This window comes from Falco rusticolus, chromosome 10 (genome assembly GCF_015220075.1).
Source record: "Falco rusticolus isolate bFalRus1 chromosome 10, bFalRus1.pri, whole genome shotgun sequence".
Lineage (NCBI taxonomy): Eukaryota > Metazoa > Chordata > Aves > Falconiformes > Falconidae > Falco > Falco rusticolus.
In genome coordinates this window covers 29,767,510-29,788,875 of record NC_051196.1, presented here as the reverse complement: position 1 = coordinate 29,788,875, position 21,366 = coordinate 29,767,510, and the positions used below count along the sequence as shown (strand labels likewise).

General features: G+C 42.1%; 1 protein-coding gene across 1 annotated transcript; it reads left to right on the top strand.

Moving 5' to 3' along the window:
• Positions 1-623: 623 nt before the first annotated feature.
• Positions 624-17,241, top strand: BCAS4 (breast carcinoma amplified sequence 4). Its single transcript, XM_037402692.1, has 3 exons — positions 624-775; positions 14,536-14,637; positions 17,023-17,241. The coding sequence occupies exons 1-3, from the start codon at positions 680-682 to the stop codon at positions 17,239-17,241; spliced, it is 417 nt and encodes a 138-aa protein (XP_037258589.1). The 5' UTR covers positions 624-679.
• The last annotated feature ends 4,125 nt before the right edge of the window (positions 17,242-21,366 follow it).

Genomic DNA, 21,366 nt, shown 5'->3' with positions numbered 1-21,366 from the left:
GGTGTAAGAAGAGTCTTTCGAACTGCAGGCTTCCACAGGGAGCCACTTATGGCACTGTCCTTAGGGAGGAGGACAGGATGTTTTTAAGCACTGTCAGAAGTTCTGCCCAGCCTAACATAAAACTGAATGGCTCTAGCATCTGGTCATCTAAGTACTTGCCTTGCAAACAGGGTGTGGAGAAATTCTGAGCGCCTGAAAAGCTGCTTTCTGAGCTGCAGCCTTTGATTTCCCAGTCGTTACCAAGTCATCTAGTGCAGCTGATCACCGAGTTACCAGCCTGCCTGCCAGGCTGCAGTGGGGGCTCGTTAAAGCAAAACGCTGTTAGTGGCACGGTTTCCGCGGCAGGTGAGGCGCTCGGGGCGGCGGTGTGCCTCCGGTGGTTCTCCGCGGGGCTGCTCATGTTGAATCGTTTTTCCGTTTAAACACACGGAGCCGTTGGCCCCTCTCCCGTCAGCGGGAAGCGCTGGGGCGGTCTCGCCGCAGCCGTAGCGGCGTGCGCGCTGCCCGCCCCCGAGACCCCCGCAGCCCGCTGCCAGTGCCGCGCCGGTGCCGCTAGGTGGCGCGCGTGTCCCGCGGCCCCGGGCAGCCCCGGCGGGGAGGGGGCGGAGCGGCGGCCGGGGGCGGGGCGGCGGCTGCCCGGAGCTCAGGCGGGGACCGGCGGCGAGCGGCCGCCGAGGGGATGCTGCGGCCGGGGGAGCGCTCGGAGCCCCGGGCGGGGGCGGCGGCTGCGGAGAGCGGCGCCGGGCGGCTCGCCCTCTGCCTGCCCGGGGAAAAGGTAGGCGCGGGGGGGCAGCCCGTCAGCGGGGGAGCGAGGGGCGGCTGGGGCAGGGGGGGCTGCCTGGGGCCGGGGGCTCCCAGCGGGCAGGGCACCGCCGTCGTGGGGGCACTAACGCCCGGCCGGCGGCTGCCGGGGGCCCGCTCCCCCCGGCCGATGCGGGGGCTGCGGACCCTCCCGCTGGCTGGCGCGGCCTGGCCTCCGGGCCCCGCGCCTGGGGTGCTGTGCTGGGTAAAGTTGAGCTCCTGAACAGCTGAGTAAGTGTTCCCAGGCTCCCTTCCCTAAAACTACTACGGCTGTGATGCTGTTCTGGGTTTTTATTTGGTTTGTTTTGGTTTTGGGTTTTTTTGTGTGGGAGCCAAGTCTGCTGGTGCTGAGGTCAGGAGCGGAGCGGACGATGCGCGGTTTGGGGACCGGAGGGGCGGCTGTCACCCCGGCCTGGCTGCTCCGCTCGGTCCGGATGGGGACGGCGCCGAGGGGCGGCCTGACCTCCCTGGAGGCGGAGGGACGTTGTGAGGTGGCACTTTGCGGGCCAAGACGCCCCCCCCCCCCCCCGCCCAGCCGCCCCCCAGAAACGAGGGGAAGGCTGCACCAGCTGAGCTGGGCTCCCGGGAGCATCGCCCCTCCTGGCCTGCAGCAGCTCCTGTCCCACCGCAGCCTGGAGGTGACAGGAATAACGTTCTCTTTGGGTAGATCATTTAAAACTGCCTCTTGTCGAGATAAAAAACACTCCTAAATCAGTCTTTAAACAGCTTCCGCTTACCTCCTTCCTTCGTTTTGGCAGTAAAATGTGATTTATTTTTGTTTCCAAGAAAAAAAAAAAGGGGAAACTCTTGATCAGTTTCACTGTTCAGAGAATTATTTTGCCTGTGCCTCTCCCTTGACATCACCACTCCATCGGTTCCATCTCTCCATATGTGGTTATCTATGATTTGCAATAAGTCAGACCACTCACACGCATCCAGATCTTGGTATCTTTGTTCTGGTTTTCTGTTCAGCATTTTCACGGAGATGATACAATGCTTAGTCAGTGATACCCACATAACTTTCACGTAGTTAAACCACTCGCAGCTTTTTGTCTTACTTCTGGATTAGGATCTACTCTATTAGTCATCTACACATCTGTAGCAGGTCAGAAGCAAGTACCGTTAATGTTTTATTTTAATGTTAATTGTTAATTAAAAAAATGAATTTTCAAGCTCGATTAAGGTGACATTTCAAAGTGTACTTAGTAGGGAATATGTTTTATTAAAGAATTAGTTCACATCAGCCAGATTCTGTTGGTTTTATCAAGTGCCCCTCATACTGGTGTTAAATAAGAAATAAAGAAGACCTGGCAGTTAATAAACCAAGTTTCCTGTATAGCATTGTATGGCAGACTATGTATTTTTGTAACTGAGTACCAAGCCTGCTAGTTCTTACAAGGAATAGAGAAACAACTTAGGTTCTGTGCTACTTGCAAGTCATTAGGTTTCCTCCAGGCATCTTCAGCTGAAACTTAACACCTGTTTTAATACTGATCTCTCTTGATTCTTGCACAGATTGGTAGCTTGCTCAAAGCAGCAATTCAGGTACTTTCCTGCTTGAGGATTAATCGCAGCTTTTGTGGAAGCATCTTCTTAAGTGTCTCTTCCTATGGGCCTTGCCTTGCTAGCTTAGCTCTGTCACATATCACAGCATTGTGGAAATCAGAGCGAGGGCTTTCAGTTCCTTTTCACAATGAGTTGCCTTAGTTTTGCATTTTTAAAATTTTGTAATTAGCAGTAACAATTTCCTCTAGCATATAACTCCTAATTTTCATTATGATTTTTCATTTTGTGTAGCCGTTGTACCAAATAAGACTACAATAATGATGAATGCAAAATAAAGTATTTGTATAGTCCGGTAGAGAATATTGCTAGGTGAATGCTTTCGAGCATATGCTGCATGTCATAATGTTATTCTGCCTTGGCTTGAATGTATCCTGTAAATAGCTGTAAAAGACTAGTTTTGCCATTGAAATACACTTGCCATTCTGTTCTTCTTGTTTCCCTTGTACACTGATTTTTTTTTTCCCTTTGTAGAGTTTTTTGGTTGGTTGGGGTTTGTTTTTTTTTCAGTATTTTGAAGCTGGCATAGGAGGATATTATACTGAAGAACCTGTTAATTTTCAGCAATATTGAAATGTTCCAGCTGGAGTCTCTAATATTATAAAGAGCTGTGTGGTTTTCTGGTTTGGCTATTTTTAAAGTTCTCTATGCCTACCTCTTTGTCTTAATGACATGCTAGGAGAGCACTTCAAATTCCAACAAAGGCAGGTTTCCTTTTTAAGTGAAAGAAGGCTTTTTGGAAAACTTTGTAGAAGAGATTTAGTGCTGAATTTTCTTTTTTCCTGTTCCTTAATGAAGTGTGACAAGTTAAACACTATATTCGTTATCTCGTGGGCCTGAACAGCTGACGATATAAAATACCTGACCCAAATCTTTTTATCAAGGAGTGAGCTTGGTATAAACCCCCCCCCCCCCCAAAAAAAAAAAAAAAAAATCCTTGGGAAAAGCAGGTAAATTGTCATAAGGTTGAGTAAGAGCATAATGCTGAGGCAAAATGAAAGGAGTGATAAGGGGGAGTTACAAAAGCGTATTTTATCTCAGGCTTGGAGTAAAGAGGGAGGAGATTGCTGCCAAGAAACAAAGACATTTAAAGGGAAGTGGTGAGAAAAGGATATTACTATAGGTGCAGTATATACTACATAAAATAAAGTCTGAAAGGAAAGCTAACCTCAAAGCTAGACTGCATATTTTTCCAAGTTACAAAATGAAATAATGGTTTTAATTTTGTTTTGTTTTCTTTCCATAAATAAACAGGAGAATCAACAGTGGATATATGGGAACATTAAAATGCCATCTGGAAGTGGTGCTGTTATGCCTTTGGCTAAAGTTTCGTGATAAGTTATCACTGCTATTGAAAGATCCAACGTGTCTTCCTCTTGTTACCTGTTTTCTTTCTTGGTGTTAGCAGTAACACGGCTGTGTAATGAAATGAGTCAAACTGATCTGAGCTAAAATGACTGGCAAAGACATTAATAGTTAGTTTTCAACCCAGAGCAATTTCCTGATTCATTCCACTTTGAATGTCTGTCTTTTCACATGCAAAGAAAGGGTTGTCTTTAGGCCCGTGAGTGATAGAAAAGGGTAGACTACTTTTCTTGCCTATACCAGCTTATATAATTTTAAAGTGATCGTGAAATTACAGTCTTAACTAAGAAAGACTTGTCACCCATGTATTTTCACCATAACTTTGAAATGTGTTCAGTGGGCTTTATTTCAGATCTTAATGATAAGTATACAGTGAGTTCTGTAATCACCTGGAAAGAGCTTGTATGGTCTGTTTAGTAAGTACCTAATTACAGATGATGGTAAATATATTGTTGATACTGCAATTTGCAAGAGGCCCCTTTTAACCATTTCAGAAGGTGTCTTAAGTACATTGAGCCCATAGAATTTTGTTTTTCTCTTTTGCAATTCATATGGAACTGCTAAGTATTTGTGGTTGAGTCTTTGTTAACATAGTATTTTGGCTTTTTATGCCTAGTGTGTTTTTATAGTAGCATGCCTGAAGAAATAGTGTTAAGTGGTTGTTTGCATCTATTTTTCTATTGTTGCTTACTATTGTTGTCTTCTGTTATGTTTCAGGCTATGTAACACTCTTTTAAAGATTAAGGACTGTGATTCTGTTTTTGAATTAACTTATTTCTCAGTGGTGTCAATAAACTTTGCTTCTGTCCCCTAACACATGCTACTCCAACGTTTGAATCTTTATGAACATTATGAATGCAAGATGCTCACAGTAGATATTAGAAGGGCTAGTAATGTCAGCAAGCTACCTGCCTCAAGTGTGTCTGCAACTTTAGTCAGAGGAGGATAGCAACCTGTACACCGAACGCAACTTCTTTAAATGGATGTTTCTTTAATGCATCATCTGTCCAATTAGTGGAATTTATACCTGCTGTACCAGTCAGCATTTAATGATTGCTACCATTAAACAGCCTTTTTGAAGCTGTAAGTTTGATACCAGTTTTGGGACTATCTCTTTAAGCCAACTGTGATAGTCTCTGAACATGACGGCTGTGTTAGTGGCTTCAGGCCTGTGAAGCTGACTGCACAGACTTGCCAAGAAATGTCGGGAGTTTGATAGAATTGTTCTGTAGACCATCTGATGCTTGCACCACCCACTGAGATTGCTCTGCTGTAAAATACACTTAACAAAAAAGCTAGCAATTATGTTTCTTGGCCTTACGAAGACTTCAAGAAATCAGGACTGTCAGATTCAATGCTTACAAGTTTTTCACAACATATAACAGTAACATGAATCACTGGACACTCTTTCTTATTTGTAAAGAATGCGTTTTTCTGTTGCGTAGCAGTGCTCTTTCCAGAGTTAGCCTTGTGCAGTGGGGAGGAAGAGCGCTCTTTCCTTCTGAGGAGAAATTAGGTGTGGAAATTCTGTTCCTTTATTTAAGCATGCAAAGGCAACAGCAGAAGGAAAACAGCTTTTCCACACAGAAATCTTTACTTCAGATAGACATGGAACAGATTGTTAGGGGATGTAACACTTGGTGTTAGCCACCACTGAAATCCATGCATTGATTTACAGCATCTATGGATCCTTCCTGATAAACCTGTGGAGTACCATGTGTCTTGAGGTTTCTTCTGTCCAGATACATCCACAAAAAAGAGGCAGTGAAACTTTTGTGGGTAGATTCTTAAATCTTGTATAAGTGAAATTACAGCGTGAATATAATAATGTGATAGTTTTTGCCACCATGAAGACTTCACACAGAGTTCATGAGACACAAGCATCTTGGGAAATAACTTTAATAGGCTAACAGGTGTGGTCACTAGGCTGATGAAGGGGTCAGCTGCTAAGAATTTCTCTGAGACAATACATACCAGTGTTGCTGTAAGATAGTGAGAGGGTTTTTGGGCTAAGTTGGGTCACATTCCTGCTATTCAGAACATGGCCTGAGCTCATATCTTCATTCTACTGAACAGGTATTTATCCTCAGCACACATTATGTCTTATATGTGCTCATGCATGTTTGCCCTTGTGAAAACAGCTGCTATTTCTTCCATGTGCTTAAGGCTTTTTTCTTCTTCCTTCTCCTTTGTGATAGCATAATTTGTTCTTTCTAGTTTTTAAATGACTGTCCTAGAAGTGACGAGGAGTTGAGCCCTTCCCTCACTTGCATGATTGGAGACCTCCCAGAACAGCACGCTCACTTTAGATGGTGGTTTTGGTCTCCTGGCTTCGTGTGATTGCTCCCTGGCTGGCTTCTAACAGCCTTTTCAGAACACCCTTTCTAGAGTGGTGTGTGTAATTTGTTGTCCTGTTAGTAACTCGCATTTCTCTTTTGATCCTCCTCTCTGGTTCTCTGGCAAAAGGCTTTTGCCTTCCCTATTGCTGCCATCTTGGCATCGGTGCAGAAGCTGCCTCCAGGAGTACCTCCATATCTGACACGGCTCCCTCAAATCTGTCCCGTTGCAGAAGTTGGCTGCAAATACATCTCCAGAGGCATAACAACACCTCCTTTGAGCTGGAAAGTTAATCCAGGCTCTGTAGAGAATGACGTTTGCTCCACTTACGTGGAACAGGTTTTATAACATAAGAGGAGTTGTGTACCAGTGACCACCTTCAGTCCATGCCAAGTGCAGTCTTTGGGGTGAACTTAAATGTGTGCTGCTCTTAATGTTTGCTTTAATGTAAATCACGAGTCTAGTATATTCCATTCTACCCCTTGCTGACAAAGTACATTTCTCCTCTTACCTATTCTTCTTCTTCTGGCACCCTTTCTTCTATCTAATGACTTCACATGATAGCAACTCCTTTTGCTGTATTGTTCCCAACAAGAGTGACCGGACCTGTTTTGGGAGGTTCTTGGGCACTTTTAGAATGGCGAAAAGGATCCTGGAGTTAGCCCAACTGCTGGATTGATAACTGTGATTTGAATTTTGGAGGTGACGCAGGTTTCCTTAATTTTATTACCAGGTGAAAGGATAATAAACTTCATTTAGGAGCAAGATCATTCATTACAGCCCAGATGAAAAATTATAAAAAGGTCTGCTAAGGCAACTCTTGCTCTTCTTGTTCTGATATTACGATGGCCATTTAAGCAAAGTAGGCCCAACAAATGGGACAACTTCCCTGTGTTTGGTTTTATTTAAGAAAAAGAGGTTTTCATCAGGTTCATTATTGTAATTTTGGAGAATGAGATGTGATTAGGACAGGAGGATAGATACAGGACTTTGAAAACTATTTAAATTACAGTGCAAATGCAGGACTTGGGGTGGCCTTTGAATTTTACTGATTTCCATTTCCTGCATTTTAACTCTGGTTATTCTGCATTTCAAAATACGCTCAGAACAGAAGCTTTTTTCTCCTTGCAGTTACAGTTCTTTACTGAGATTTTATAAACAAGTCTTCAACTCTAAACTTCAGTTAAGAGTGAGACTCTATCAGCGTTTGTCACCTGCAGACGCGGGAATGCCTGGGCTTTTGGCTTTAGGCAGACACTGCTGTAGCTGTTGAGAGTTCTTCTGGGTTCTGAATGTGGGCTCTGTTTCTGATACTAGAAAACCATTTCAGTAGCTGTCCAAAACTGCCCTCGGAGCTGCTTTTGGTTTTCTTTCCATGTTCTCTCTGCTTCAGAATAGTCTAAGTGGTTTGTTGGGTTGTTGTTTTCTTTGAGTGTTTTGTTTTGTTTTGTTTTTCTTTTAGGTATTTGCTGAAGGGCTGGGGTTTTGGGGGGGTTTCACCCAGTTTTCTGTTGGTGAATAAGGCAAACCATAACTTCAAATTGACTTTTGTAAATCCCACTTTGTTGTTACATCCAAGTCAAGCGTTAGAATAAACTTTTTGGTTTCAGAACTCAAGCGAGATGCTTGGAAAGGAGCTTTTGCTGAGATAACACATTGACATTCTACGTTTAGAAGCCTACTGGCAGAAAAGTGATGGGATCTAGACCCTGACCCCCACGCTGAGGGGGGCGCTGGGGACATCCTCTGTCGCCGATGGGTCACCTCCCAGGGTGGGGGTGGCGAGGGCCTCCCGGAGCCCCCACGGTCAGCATTCCTCAATATAATGAATTCTCTGCGTTTGGTGAGTTGGTGATATGGCGCTGGCCTGAAACCTCCCCAGCTCGGCCTGGGCCGCCCGCGGGGCGGGCAGGAGAGGCCAAGGTGCGGGGCCCGGCCACTGCCAGGCGGCCCCAGCCTGGGCTCTGCCACTGTGTGGTGGTTTTTTTCTCCCCCTCAGGTGCAAGAAACGGAGGAGATGACAGAGGAGCTGTTGGGGCGGCCGGACGGGTTCTGCGGGATAACGGCCGCGGTACGTGCCGCGGGCCCCGCCGGCGGGCGGCGCGCGGGGCGGCCATCTTGGCAGCGCGGCCGCCGCGGGGAGGGCTGGGGCGCTGCGCGCGCAGCGGGGCGCCGTGCCCGCCAGGTGGCGCTGGGGCGCGCGCGGCCGGCCCCCCCCTCCGCCTCCGCCCTCCCCCCGCGGGCGCCGCCGCGCCGTGAGGCGGGTGCAGGTGGTGGCGCCGTGAGGGGGCGGCTGGCGGCCGCGCTGCGGTGGCGCGGTCCGGGGCCTGCCGGTAGTCGGCGTTTGCCGCGGTCCCTTCCGTTGCCCTGGCTGCGCGGCGGCCCGTCCCAAAAGGCTGCCGGGCGGCCTTGGGGCGGTAGGCAGGCCGAGGTGGGGACGGCCGCCTTGCCCTCGCCTCGCCCCGCCGGCTCCAGGTGCGGGCCTCCTGTGCTGGGTGCCCGCAAACCCCCGCGCTAGGTGTGTCTTCAGGGCCTGCAGCCGGGGTGTGAGAGAGAGGTTGATGTGGGTGGCATAACTGAGTGGGGAATGCTGCTTGATGGCGGGGTTGTGACCCATGTGCTGTGCAGCGTGTGGCACACCGGCTGTCGTCACCATTGGCACTACCTAATTGTGTGGATGAGCACTTAGAGCAACAGGTATGCGCTGCTGCGCTTACCCGGGCGTTCTGCAAACAGCAGAAGGCTGTGCAGGTCACCGTGGTCATCTAAAAGTAACAAACGTGAAGTAGAGAAACTTCCCTCTCAAATCATTGGTGCACAGACCACCTCGCCTTCTGCTATGACCTACCACAACATTTGTCTTCGATCTTCGCACATCTTGTGACATGGGCGACTGCAGTGGTCACTAATGATGCGCTCCTAACGGCAAGTAGTGACCAGCCAAGGTCTCCTCCGGGACTTGTTGCCCATGAGCTATTCTTCTGATGATTCTTAGCAACTGCATAAATAAATGGAGAGGGACAGGATAAAGTGAAGTAGCTAAAAAAAAATGATGTGGCCGATGTTTCTGAGGAGGTTGAAAAGCAGCTTCCTGGCTTTATTCTTACCAGCTTCAGTGCAAACAAAAGATATTGGAGTGCTGGCCTTTCTGCACGCTGTCTTCTGTCCTCAGAACAAATGTCAATATTGCCTCCTCAGCATCTTTCCACTTTTCTGTTAATGTATCCCAGTGTTACTTGGAGAAATGTTGTGCTTGCACTCCAGGACAGAACTCATTAAGTCATAAGCAGTCTGGTATGGGCTGCAAGAACCCATTGAAAAACCAAATTAGCCTGTTGGACACAGTTCATGCAAAATATTACCAGCTAACTAACAATTATTATTATTTGGTTATGGGACATCTTTCTTGCACCTTCAATGTGAATTCTGCTCAAGAGAAGTGAGGCCATCATCCTTGTTCTAGGCAAATCAGTCAGCAATATAATCAGTGATTAATCTTTTTTTGACTTCTGTCAGAAGTTTCTGGTTTTGTCATTGGCATGTCTTGCTTATGGAAAGGAGGCATGATTGCTTCCAGGAGGAAGTGACATAGAATGGAAAGAAACAAAAGCTTGGCTCATCAAAGTCTCCTATGGTTAGTAGGGGACTTAAAAGGAGAAATAGCTGTCTTGTAAGAATGGTTCAGGATTAGTGGCTGTTTAAGCAGTTCTTTTTCCATTCAGCTTTTGACAAAAATAGCTGTAAAGGAGCATGTGAACCTCAGAGCATGCAGTCTATTTTTTGATACGTCTTGGCTTACATTTGTCAGCTTTAGATTCTCTAGTAGGGCACACTTAGTCTGTGCAACAATGCAGAATAGAAGAGATTGGTTTCTTGGGCCAAAAAATCCTTTGAGTTCATTCCTGAAAGGTGATGATTGCTTCAGTGATAAGACATTGCCTGCTCAAAGCAAGTGGTTTGAATCAATAACTCTTCACTGTTGATTGTATTCTGTCTGATTTACTACGAAGTTCATTCACTCAGTTCTTCTCTTTGGGAGCTTTTGCTAAGAATTTGTATGTTACGCTTTTTTCCATCAATCAGGCATGCACCTTAGATCTTTGACTCCAATATGGGGAAGATGGTTAGCTTGTTCAGATGGATCCAGTGAGCTTTCAAACCTCCTTTGAGACTTCTCTTGCCCACCTTTTCTACAAAAACCACTAACCTAGTTTCAATACATTATCTTTGCATTGCCCCTGAAAACATTTTTCCACAACCTGCAGGCTGTGAATAATTCCCTGGTATGCAGATTGTTGACCTTATCTGGGAATATCAAAGCAGTGCAGTCAGTGTGCTGATTCTGTGGCTTTCTATCTAGTACCTACAATGTAAGGTTCCTTTACACAGCGCATCAAGTGGTATCTGGGAATCTGATAAATTAATGTGTCTAAACTGATTCCAGTTCTGTGCCTAGCAATAATCTGGTCTTTTGTCTATGCCAACAAAAGGTGAGGGGAATCTTGTGTTTTTCAGATGAGCACTCAGCAAAGTATTTATATGGAGGAATTTGGCTTCTCCTCTTTGATTGTGCTGCTGCTTTTCACTTGCAAGTACTTTTGATGCATATTGAATATTGCAATGAGGAAGAACCTGGATTCTCAGTGCTAGGAAGATAAAATGCTGTTTCCGGTGTCATACTGTTGTACCTGGCTAGCCACAGCATGGCACAGCACTTAAAATGGACACTTGTACAACAGGTAAGTTACAATGACAAGGTACATATGTACAGTTCAGCGTGGCTCACACCTACCATGGAAGGAGCATCTCGTAATGAAAAGATCATGCTAGAAGAATTTGCATGACAGTTATTTAACTTTTTGTGATGTCTTTTTTAGAACACTGACTTAATGTCTTTTAAGTGGCTTCACAGCCTGTCGAGTATAATTATCAAATTGCGTTTTTTAACTGAGCTATGATTTGAACCAGTGACATGAAAGCAAAAAAAATTCATTGTAATAACCACACTCTCATATATGCCGTTGTCATATTGTTTTCATGGGTCATTGTTGGTTACCTTTTTAGGTACGATTCTTTGTGCTTCTTGTATATCTTAAAACATGTTGAAAAATATATCTATTCAGACATGCGCAGCTGGTTTAGTTACATTTGTAAAACCACGGGTTAGTGATTCTCAAGCCATTGAACCTTCCTGCAGAACTTGCCTCAGGGAAATGATGTGTTTGTAAATCTCACTTTATTGTGGTTCCTCAGAGGAGCTTCTAACTGCTTATCTTTGTCTTGTGGAGTTACAGTCTGGGAATCTCCTCCCTGAGGCCCTAGGTGTGAAACCAGGTTTCATCACAGGGGAGAAAAGAGGAAGAGTTTATTTTGTTTGGTTTGTTGTGGCTAGGGTTTGCTAGCTTCTCAGCAAAATACCAACTTGTTTTTTCTTTTCTTACCACTGAGCTGCTCAGTGTACAGTGGTTACTTTTACTCATGATCCTTTCTTGTTACTCAGTGTTAACATATGGGATCAAAGACGAAAAAAGAATATAGAGAGATCCTTTCAAAAAAGTCCCTGTGACAACTAGAATTTGCACAATATCTTTGACTTCTGGCTCCAGCTCTTTTTTAATTTTCTTTTCCTGAAAAGTAATTGTTTTTATAAAATACAAAATAACAAGAAGCTGTGCTTGTGGTACAGACTGAACTGCGGTGTATGCAAGAGTTAGGTCTCACTGCCCTACAGTGTGCTGTTCCTGGTTGGTGTTCTAATTCATCATGCATACTCTGGTTGTGCTGTCTCCTAACTGATTTTGGTGCTGTTGGTTTGCTACCTTCTTGAGTTTAGTCTCGCTGGTTTGAATTAGAAGACAAAGCTCAATCAAACCTTCCCTCCTCACCCCTTCCTCCAATTAGCATAGTAAAACCTAGTAAGAGGAATACAAGTTTTTTCCCCGTGGACTGCTGTGCTCTGGTGCTTGTGCTGAGCACTCAGCTAAATCTTCAGTAAGATAAAGTAAAATACATTGCACAAGTGGAAATAAATTTTGTTTTATAATGTGGGGTTTCAGACCAGTCCTGCTTTCTCTGGCTCATGAGAGGCTGCTGTACCAAGAGAGTAATTTCCCTTTGTCATGTGCTGACTCCTCTTGAACTCCTCTGTCGCTGTGGTTCTGCAGACTGCTGCAGAATGACTCTTCTTGAATCATATTTGCATATCATTTCCTTTCATCACAGGCTGCTTGCTGGAAGATCAGCTCTCCTGTGTCTTGTATTGGTCGTTTGCTTTTACCCTCAAAAGAAGATGGTTTAGATTTGTTCCATGTCTGCTCTGACCTTATTGTGTTGGTAGCTTTTGTAATGGGTCTGTACAACATCTCTCTCCTGCTATGTCCCAAGCCGTGTTTATATTTACAGTAGTTACCTACCATTTAGCTGAAAGAGTGTTTTTTCCCTAGTTCTTTCTCAGATGAACATTAGGAAACAAGTTTGTTACCATATTTTTGGAAATTCCAGGCTCAAGTTTTGATCTCAATTAGTTTACCTGAGTATGAAACTCACCTCAGACAGATCACCAGTCTATTTTCACATGGGCTTTATTATAGAGGAGGATGAGGGCTGCCTACTGTTGACCCAAAAGAATTCAATAGAACAAACCTGGAATTCATCTGGTTTTATTATGTGTTCATGCTGTATTTTTATTTAACATTAGGAAATATAAGTCAGACTCCATTCACAGGGATCCTGCCCGAGTGTCTATGCGCACTTTCTGTTGGATATAAAGTACTTACTGTAAAGATAACAGAGTGTGTCTGTGTATACAGTTATGTCACTGCTGGGGGAGGTGTCCGTGTATGTATCTGGTGGATGTAGTGCTGAGACCGGTAATACAGGAAGATACTGTTGGTTTATTTACAATATAAAGCTACTACTATTTTGATATGTTGTTTGATCTCCTATTACAGAACACACGTAGCACTATAAAAGCACTTGATCTGCATGTACTTATTCTGGTAATAATAATACCATAAAACCTTACTGTGAGTAATTTTGTATGTATATGGCTTTGTTTATACTCAGCTTTTAAAAACACAACTTCTTTTAAAAAAACCCAAATACACAAACAAGTCATATGGTAATCAGTAAAATGTTTGAGTACTTGTTAGAGTTTATAAGCATGGTCCGTGGATTAAATGATTTATAGCAGGCATTTATGCTTTATTTGAATTCTGGATTAAATCTCAAAATGCTCAGAAAATTCCCTGCAGTATGAGCCCAATGCCAGATTCTCACCGTTCTAGCTAAAAGATCCTTACTCTTCCCTATGAAGTTGAAAGAAGAATGTCTTCTAGCTTGGTGTTTGGGTCAAAAATATCTTTTGAAGGGACCCTTGTTCCTCTGTATTCTTTAAGTCTATTACAATTTTAGGAAGGACAGCTTTAATCCAGAAGTGAACCAAGACCTCCTATACTCTATTGTAGTTGAGAAAGAAAAGTTGTATATAAGCGGGCTCAGCTGCCTCTCTTACTTTTCTTGTCAAAGGTTGCTGCTGTTTTACAAATTAAAATGACTATTTAGGTGTTAGTGGAGGTTTTCTTGGGTTTGCTTTTATCTTTCCTTTCAGAGAGCTTTTCCCAATTCTTGTCTTATCCATCATTTTTTGGCTTGTACATTCCATTAGCTGTAATGCTTTGTTTGGAGGTATATCTACTGCCACCTAACAAAATAGTGGTAGCTGTTCCTGTAGGAAATTGGGTAATTCTTGCTAACACAACACTTAGCAGGATTTCAGATAAGGTTCAGACTTTGGTATGGATATGAGAAACAAGCTTGGTTGTAGTAGGTAACAAATTAAAATATAATCCTTCCTGTATTGGGACACTTAAGTGTTGTGGAAGCGGGCAGGGACTAGGGAGCAGAAGCTGCCTCTGAGATGCCCGTGCTATAATGTTGTGCGTAGAGTCTTGCTCTCCCGAGAACTCTAGCCCTGAGCCCCTGCTGAAGGCAAGATTCTAGAAGCGGTGTACTCAGAGAACAGACTGTTTCCCAAAACTGATTGATAAGTATTGTGAGTTAGCTCTTCTCCAATAAAATCAAAGAATGATGGATGATATAGAGGCAGTTTTCATTTTAAATCTGTTGTTACCTGTCATGTCTACAATGTTTCATCATAGAAAGTAGATGATCTCCTGGGAGTAGTGTGGAAATTTGGGGAGAAGAGGGAAGGATCTGATTACAGTTTTGATTTGGAAGTCCTGACACCTACTATTGGGTTTTTCTTGTTGTTTCATGAATTACTTGAAAAAGTAACTTATTTTCCGAATCTGTACTTTCTAACATACTGCAAAAGGGCCCTTGTGATGTCTATTTTGAGTATGTATTTTTTGAAATATTCAAGTGAAAGATAACAGTGAAGTGAAAAAAAATAGTGTAGCGTTTATCTTCAGGATTTGTCCTCATGTGAGATACTTTTTTTTCATGCAGACTAGAAGTGATACATCAGAGATTCTGGACGAGACCATTCTTCTCATTAAAGACAAGGTGGTGGAAATGAACCGCATCTATGCCAAAGTTGATAAATTAGAGGTTTGTTCATTGCATTAAAAAATTTACATTCTTTTTTTTATGTGTTTCGTAGGTTAAAAGTCCAGGTATTTATATGGAGCACTCAGATGTTTATGGCTCTCTGTTGTCTTATGTTTGTTTTTAAATCAGTGTGTTTACCCATGGTTCAGCAGGTATAAGTGTTTATGGTTTTGGAACATCACTGAGTAATTTATTGCTGTGGATTCCACAATTTCTAATGGTATATTAAAAGCATTAGTTGTGGTTTTAGTGTTAATAATAATGCCAATAATATTAATTTGTTTTTGTGACTTGAAAGAGTATCTGTGGAACCATTTATAACTTCAAAAATTCAAGTCACACCCAGCTGGACATACCTGTTTTAAGTTGTTGATGATTGTCTTATGTAGAAGTGGAGAAATCTCTGAGCTCCTGTCTTCTGTTGTGTCTGTTTTGGTGTTCATTGTATCCTGAATGAGGGAAGCCAGTATGACTCACTAAGATGATGCCCTCACCATATTTAGTAAGCAGTATGTTAAAATTTGTGTCAACTGAGGGCAAGTTTGCCTCTGGGAGAAATGTAATGGAAACATGACGAGATAAATTGTGTAGTGTTTAAAATCAGTTCTAACAGACTCAAAGTGAAAGAAACCAAGTGTTTGTGGCATTAAATCCAAATAGGCAGTTCTTAAGCTTCAGGCTGTACCCCTGTACAAACTAATATCCTCTGGTAAGGTTTATTACACTGGAAGGGACAGGGCAATTGACTTAGTGTGCAGCCAGTTTTCTTTAAATGCAATTCATTTTTTGTGGTTTGCGTTTTTATACCTACATTTGATAACAGACTTATGAAGCCACTTCATATTTTAAGGCCTTACACAGCACTAGGAGAAGGCTTTAAACAGGAAATTGAGGCAAGGCATTTTAGAACAAAAGTGGGAGTCAACTGTTAACCTCTTTAGAAACCTACCTAGTTTTCAGCATACTTGACAATTTGGCCATACTTAATATACTTAAGCTAGGACTTAAAAAATGGCTAACTATATCAGGTTCCAAAACAACTGTTTCTGCAAGTCTCACCCATTTAGATCTTTTTTGCAAATTCCATGCTTATAGGTGGTTGGGATTTTCAGGGGGAGTGTGTGGTGGGGGTGTTTTTGTCTTTGAACAGGAAACTAAAATTAAAACTCTAAGCAATTACTTGTGCCAAAAGTATGGTAAGCAACAGGGCTTCTTACTGCTTTTTTTTGCCTCCAAGACAGGGAAGGGAAAAAACCCCAACCCTTCCTGACCCCATTCCCTTAAATATAAGGATAAGCCTTATATATAAGGTATAGCTGTAAGGACATAGTAATCTGGAGTATGGAGAAAACACCAGTCTTTCCTAGGCTACAGGTTGTCCTTGAATAATACAGCAGAATTTTGTTGAGAGGCTTTTTTTTTTGTGGTTATCAAAGGAGGATGACACCTGATTGGCTAGGAATCAGTTTTTCTACCTGGAATGACAATCATCTTAGAGCACAAGGTTAAACTGGCAATTTGAGCGGTAGTTAGTGTTTTAATTGGAACTTTAAAAGTTAAAGCTTAGCATTCATGGGGATTTTCAAGGGAGAAATTAACTTGTACGACCAGGAGTAGAACAGGAAAGGACTGTTGTGTAATGGTTATATAGGATGAGAATCTGCTGGGGTTTAATTTTGATGTTGCCACTGTGGTACATTTTGGGCAATTAATTTACCTGCTGATCCTCACTTTCCCTATCTCTAAAAGCAGCAGTATTCAACTTCGGGACTGGGGGGTAGAAGGGAGAGAAGCTTAATCATTAATAGAAAGTATCAAAACTCTTTACAAACTGTTCTATATTTTAACGAATAAATACTGTGCTCTTTCTAGTTGACTTTGCTTTATGGCTCACATTTCAACCGTAACTGATCACATGTATATTTTAGGTCAGTTATTCCTGACCTTTTTTAGCTCAAATCACCTGTTGTTATCTTTTTCTCTGCTGTCTACTCCTTCCTACCACTTTGGCCACTTTTTCACTCCCACCAGTAGTAGCAGCCTCTTTGTGGTTTTGAAGAGCTTTTCACCTCACTGCTGAAACTTTGCCAGACCTTTAGACACTATGCAAGCGCTTACATACTCTGCATGCTGAAAAGGGAGCTCAAGTCTGCCCTTAGGTAAGGAGAAAAAATAGCCTTAGATCATGACCAGTGGTCCTTCTCATGGCTATAAACATCTGTAGTTCACTTCTGAGTATGTGCCCCTTGGTTATTTATATTAGCAATAGTGCACTCTGAAATCTTGTTAAAGTTTTCTCTTCAACTTTGATCTCTAGCTAGGATCATGTGGAAAGCCGGTGCATGTGCTTTTAATTTTCATTAGGTGTTTTTCCTCTCTCCATAGGCATTTGTTAAAATGGTTGCACACCACGTTTCCTTCCTAGAAGAGCAAGTACTTGAAGCAGAGAAGAGCCACAGCACCTTTCTTAATACTGTTTGCAAATTATTTCAGTGTGCAACTATCTCGTCATTTAAAAATGTATTTTTCAAGTTGCTTCCAGCAGATGGGAAAGTGGTGTTAAATATCATTTCTGTATCAAATGTGGCCTTACAGCAGATTTAAGTGGTATAAAAGAACTAGCTTCAGTTTGCTTCTGTAAAGGGATATTTTTTTTTTACATTTTTAAAAATTTTCAATAATTTTCGGGTTTTTTTTGAAGGGATGCTGCTTAGATATTGAATAGTTTCAGCAGTAATTTTTGAAGATCTGTATATTTTGCTCCTGAATGAAAGGATTTTCTCTGTACGTGTATATGCAAATAGAAAGCTTGTTATGCGTCATCTTGCAGTGAGACACCTGAGCATAGATTGTTCTTTCTATTTAGTCTTTGGTTTTATGTCAATTACGTCAAAATTACGTTATAGGGTCATCCATGGATGAGCACTAGAGGAGGGTGAGAACTCTTTCAGTGAGTTTTAGTGATATTTGCTCATAGAAGAATGTTGAGAGTCAGGGATAATGAGATCTGGTGACTTGAGGAAGCTTTACATAGTCTTCATCCTTTCTGTCCCTGTTCTTTTCCAAGAATGTCTTTGTACCGCTTACTTTTACACTCTGTTTTCCTTCTCTGAGTTCCCAGGTCATTCTCTAAATCTGTTGTTTCCCCAGCAATTTGTCATAATATACAGTTAGCCTTAACTGAATTCATCCCTTCCGTTCCTCCTTCTCCATCTTCATGTGGTATCCACCATGTGTTCAGTGTTAGTGTATCTCTATCAGGATCCTTGTTCTGGTCTCAACTACTTCCCTGCTTTCTTTTGTTCCTTCTTCGTTTCTGCCATTATGTTTCCTTCCTCATTTTCTTCCAAGGGGCTTCTGTACCCGTATGCATAATACTGGGTAGGCAATAATACACAGGTGTCAGTGATCATGTAGGTGAAGCTGAACCACTTCAGATTTTTGTCTGGTGTGATAGCAAGCTCTGGAAGCTTCAGTTGCAGGAGAAGTCCAGTTCGGTTTCTGCAGATCCCAGACAAACTTTAACTGCTTAAAGGGAATAATGAATATTCAGTCTGGTTAACAGAGGTGTGGACAGGAGATTGACAGCTGAAGAAGAAATCGGTATGCACCAACTCTAGTGAATCTTTAGAAAACCACAGTTTATACAGACTCAGTAAAGAGTTGTAACTTGGCCAAATTTGGTAATATTTTCATAGGAATGGGAAAATATGTCCTGATACGCGGGTAGTTTACTGCCAACTTAAAATCTCTGCTGTAGCTTACGAAGGCATTGGAGCTTTTCAAAAGAGCTAAACAACACATACTTTTCCATAATTTCATTATCTGAATTGGCTTGGTTTTGTTCCCTGAAACTTTCCAAAAAAGTTAAACCTGCAGCAGATACGCAGTCTGGAAAATATATCAAAGCTGGAAGTTCTGCAAGGTTGGTCTGCCTATACAAATAATGTTGTATAACTGGGACGCCAATAAGAATGTGAAGGCCAGACTGTTTACTCAGAAGCTGGCTTGAGTGGGGCTTGAAGGACAGTATAGTGTTTTCAAATTTTTTTTCCTTATAATTGCAAATTTTGAAATATTGCATAAATGTATATTCATGCTTGCAGGCATCTTGGAATGATAATATTAGTGGACAAAAGAACAAATAGTGAATGGTGTAGCTTCCTACTGTACTGATCTTATCCCTCCCTTCCATTCTTTCCCCCAGAAATAGTAAAACTGGAAAGCATGGCAAGGGAAGTCACAAGGCTGAACACAGAAAAGAAGTTCTCTCTCAGAAATTTTTAAACAGATGAAGACTCAGCTTGAAGGAGGACAGGACAGAGATTTGTGGTTATTCTGTATGTGGAGCAGGTGAGTAGAGAATGATTATGCAGTCCCTCCTGTAATTCAAGTACTAGGGTCATCCAGTGAAATTATCAGCAGGCAGGTTCACAATACAAAAAGGGAGGTACTTACTTTACATGATGTTTTAATATGCCATGGAACTTATGTCCACAGTCTGTTATATATTCCCAAAGCAATCGGACAAATTCATGGGGAAAAAAATCCAGGAATGGATACTAAACAAGGTATTTGTTCTTCAGCCACAAATTCTTGATGACTGGGAAATAAGTCTGTGTATTTACCCTGTAAACCTTTCCCTAGGCAATCCCTTCAATAGGTCACCACTTGAGAGGGATTATTTGGCTGCACAGACCTTTGAATGATTCAGTATAGCTGCTTGTTTATAAATTTGACATTGTGATTGTACTATAAATTCTGGCTCTGAATGGCAATGCTCTGTGTTGATAAGGAGTTACTTCTAGTAGAAGTGTGCAGGAAGGGACCAAATTGTTTAAGAACATCAATGGAGTTTGAATTTCTACAGCAGCTTTCCTCTTGCTTTCACTGTTGCCTGAAACCTAGGAAGATCCCTTCCAACTGTCTTAAGTTTCCATATGCTCTCCAAATCTGATTCTTTCTAGTTGCCCATCCCTTTTCCCCTGTTATGTAGAATGTCACTGCAGAGATGCCCCTTTGCCATCTTTTGCCATTTGAAAATTAGGACTGCCCTGACCATTTTTGTACGTGCGTTTAACTTGTTCTTAAATGATAGTATCCAACTTGTGTATCTTCTCTCCATAGCCTTGGTCAGACTGGGTCAAAAAAGTTTGAGAGTGCCCCTCTCTCTTAGTAGAGTGTGTGCATGTATATGTATTTCAGCTAAGTTTTTTCCTGTTCTAATTAAACATAGATGCTATTTTAATGCAAGGGAAACATCATTCTCAGTGTTTTGCAAATATATTTCAAGGTGCAGAAAAGTCCTGTAATGCTTGTCTTTTTCATCTTTCACTGGTTTTTTTGGGATATTTGGAAAGTTGTTTCATATAGACATCCAGTGCACAGAAACACTGGGAACGATATCTAATCTGTGGGAGAAAACTGTGTAATCAGAATTCACTCTTTGTGTTAGGAATATCCAGATGTGGTCTGAAAAGAAACAACCTTATACTAAATGTAAATGACAAATACGACTAGGTAAGTCTTGACAGGTTGTAAGAACGTAACACCTCCTGAGGGAACAGAACAGAGGAAATAACTTTCTCATGTGAAATTAGTGGCTCTGTGGAAGAAAAGCTTTTCTTCTGCAAAGCTTGAACTTTGTATGGGAGAAACTGTGATTTCAAATATTTTATTCAAAGATGTTATCTGTGCCCTGGCTGAATGGGGTTCAACAATCCTAGATAAAGGACAGGAAATCTATTTTAGAAAACTTCAGCCTGTGGAGTTTAAAAAAACCCTACTAGTATTTTTTCCAATGGAAGAAAACTGAATGTCAGCAACTCATGCTGTTTTGTCATGCATCTTGTGATATCTGGCATTGTCTTAAAGCCAGAAATTTTCTTTCAATGTCATTGGCTGAGGATCTTGTCAAATATTTATTTTTAGAGTAATTTTTAATCCTTGTATAGTTGCAGGGAAAGGCTTATAAAATCATAACCTACAAAAATCCCTCATGCTGATGGTATGAAGAAAAAGTGCATATTTGTTAGATATTTTTGGGGGGAGGCTTTTTGTTATCTATTTCTTTCTACTAATGTTGTTATCTCTAGAACAGCATCTGCTCATCTGAGTTGAGGTTTGCTGTCATGTCTTGGCTAAGGTTCTGGCTAATTTTTTTCCTGACACCTGGGATAGATTCTCATAAATTGAACTGTGAAATTGATAACGAGATACGAAGCATTTTGCGTGTTACTTTCAGTAACGAGCAAAAGTTATTGAGTTATACTGACTGGAGTGTCTAGGAAAGAGACCTGTCCTTAACAGTTATTTTCAGTGGTTACCAGTGTGAAGTGTGGAAGTAGACGCAGGCTGTGGTCTCCGTAGATTGCCAGTAGATTCATTCTCTGAGTGGAGAAAGCTCAGGAGGACTAAGGAGCTCTGTAGAGTTAAGGTTTTACTTAATGTAGAAGACAGCTAGCTGGGTTTGAATTTTCATAAATAAATCTTAATAAAAATAGATCACTGGAGTAAGAAAACTTTCCTGTATTGAGACTTGGCTTTTTTTAAACTTTTGCAGATCGTCCTTCAAATGTAACTTGATGTAAGTTTCAGCTTCTCTATTTGATATATATTGCTGCTTTTTTCTCTTGAAGACTCCAAAGAAGCGCATGTTGGGATTTATGTTACTGTCTTTGCCACTGACAATGTGTGATCACATATATGTCATGCTACTTCTTTGTGGCC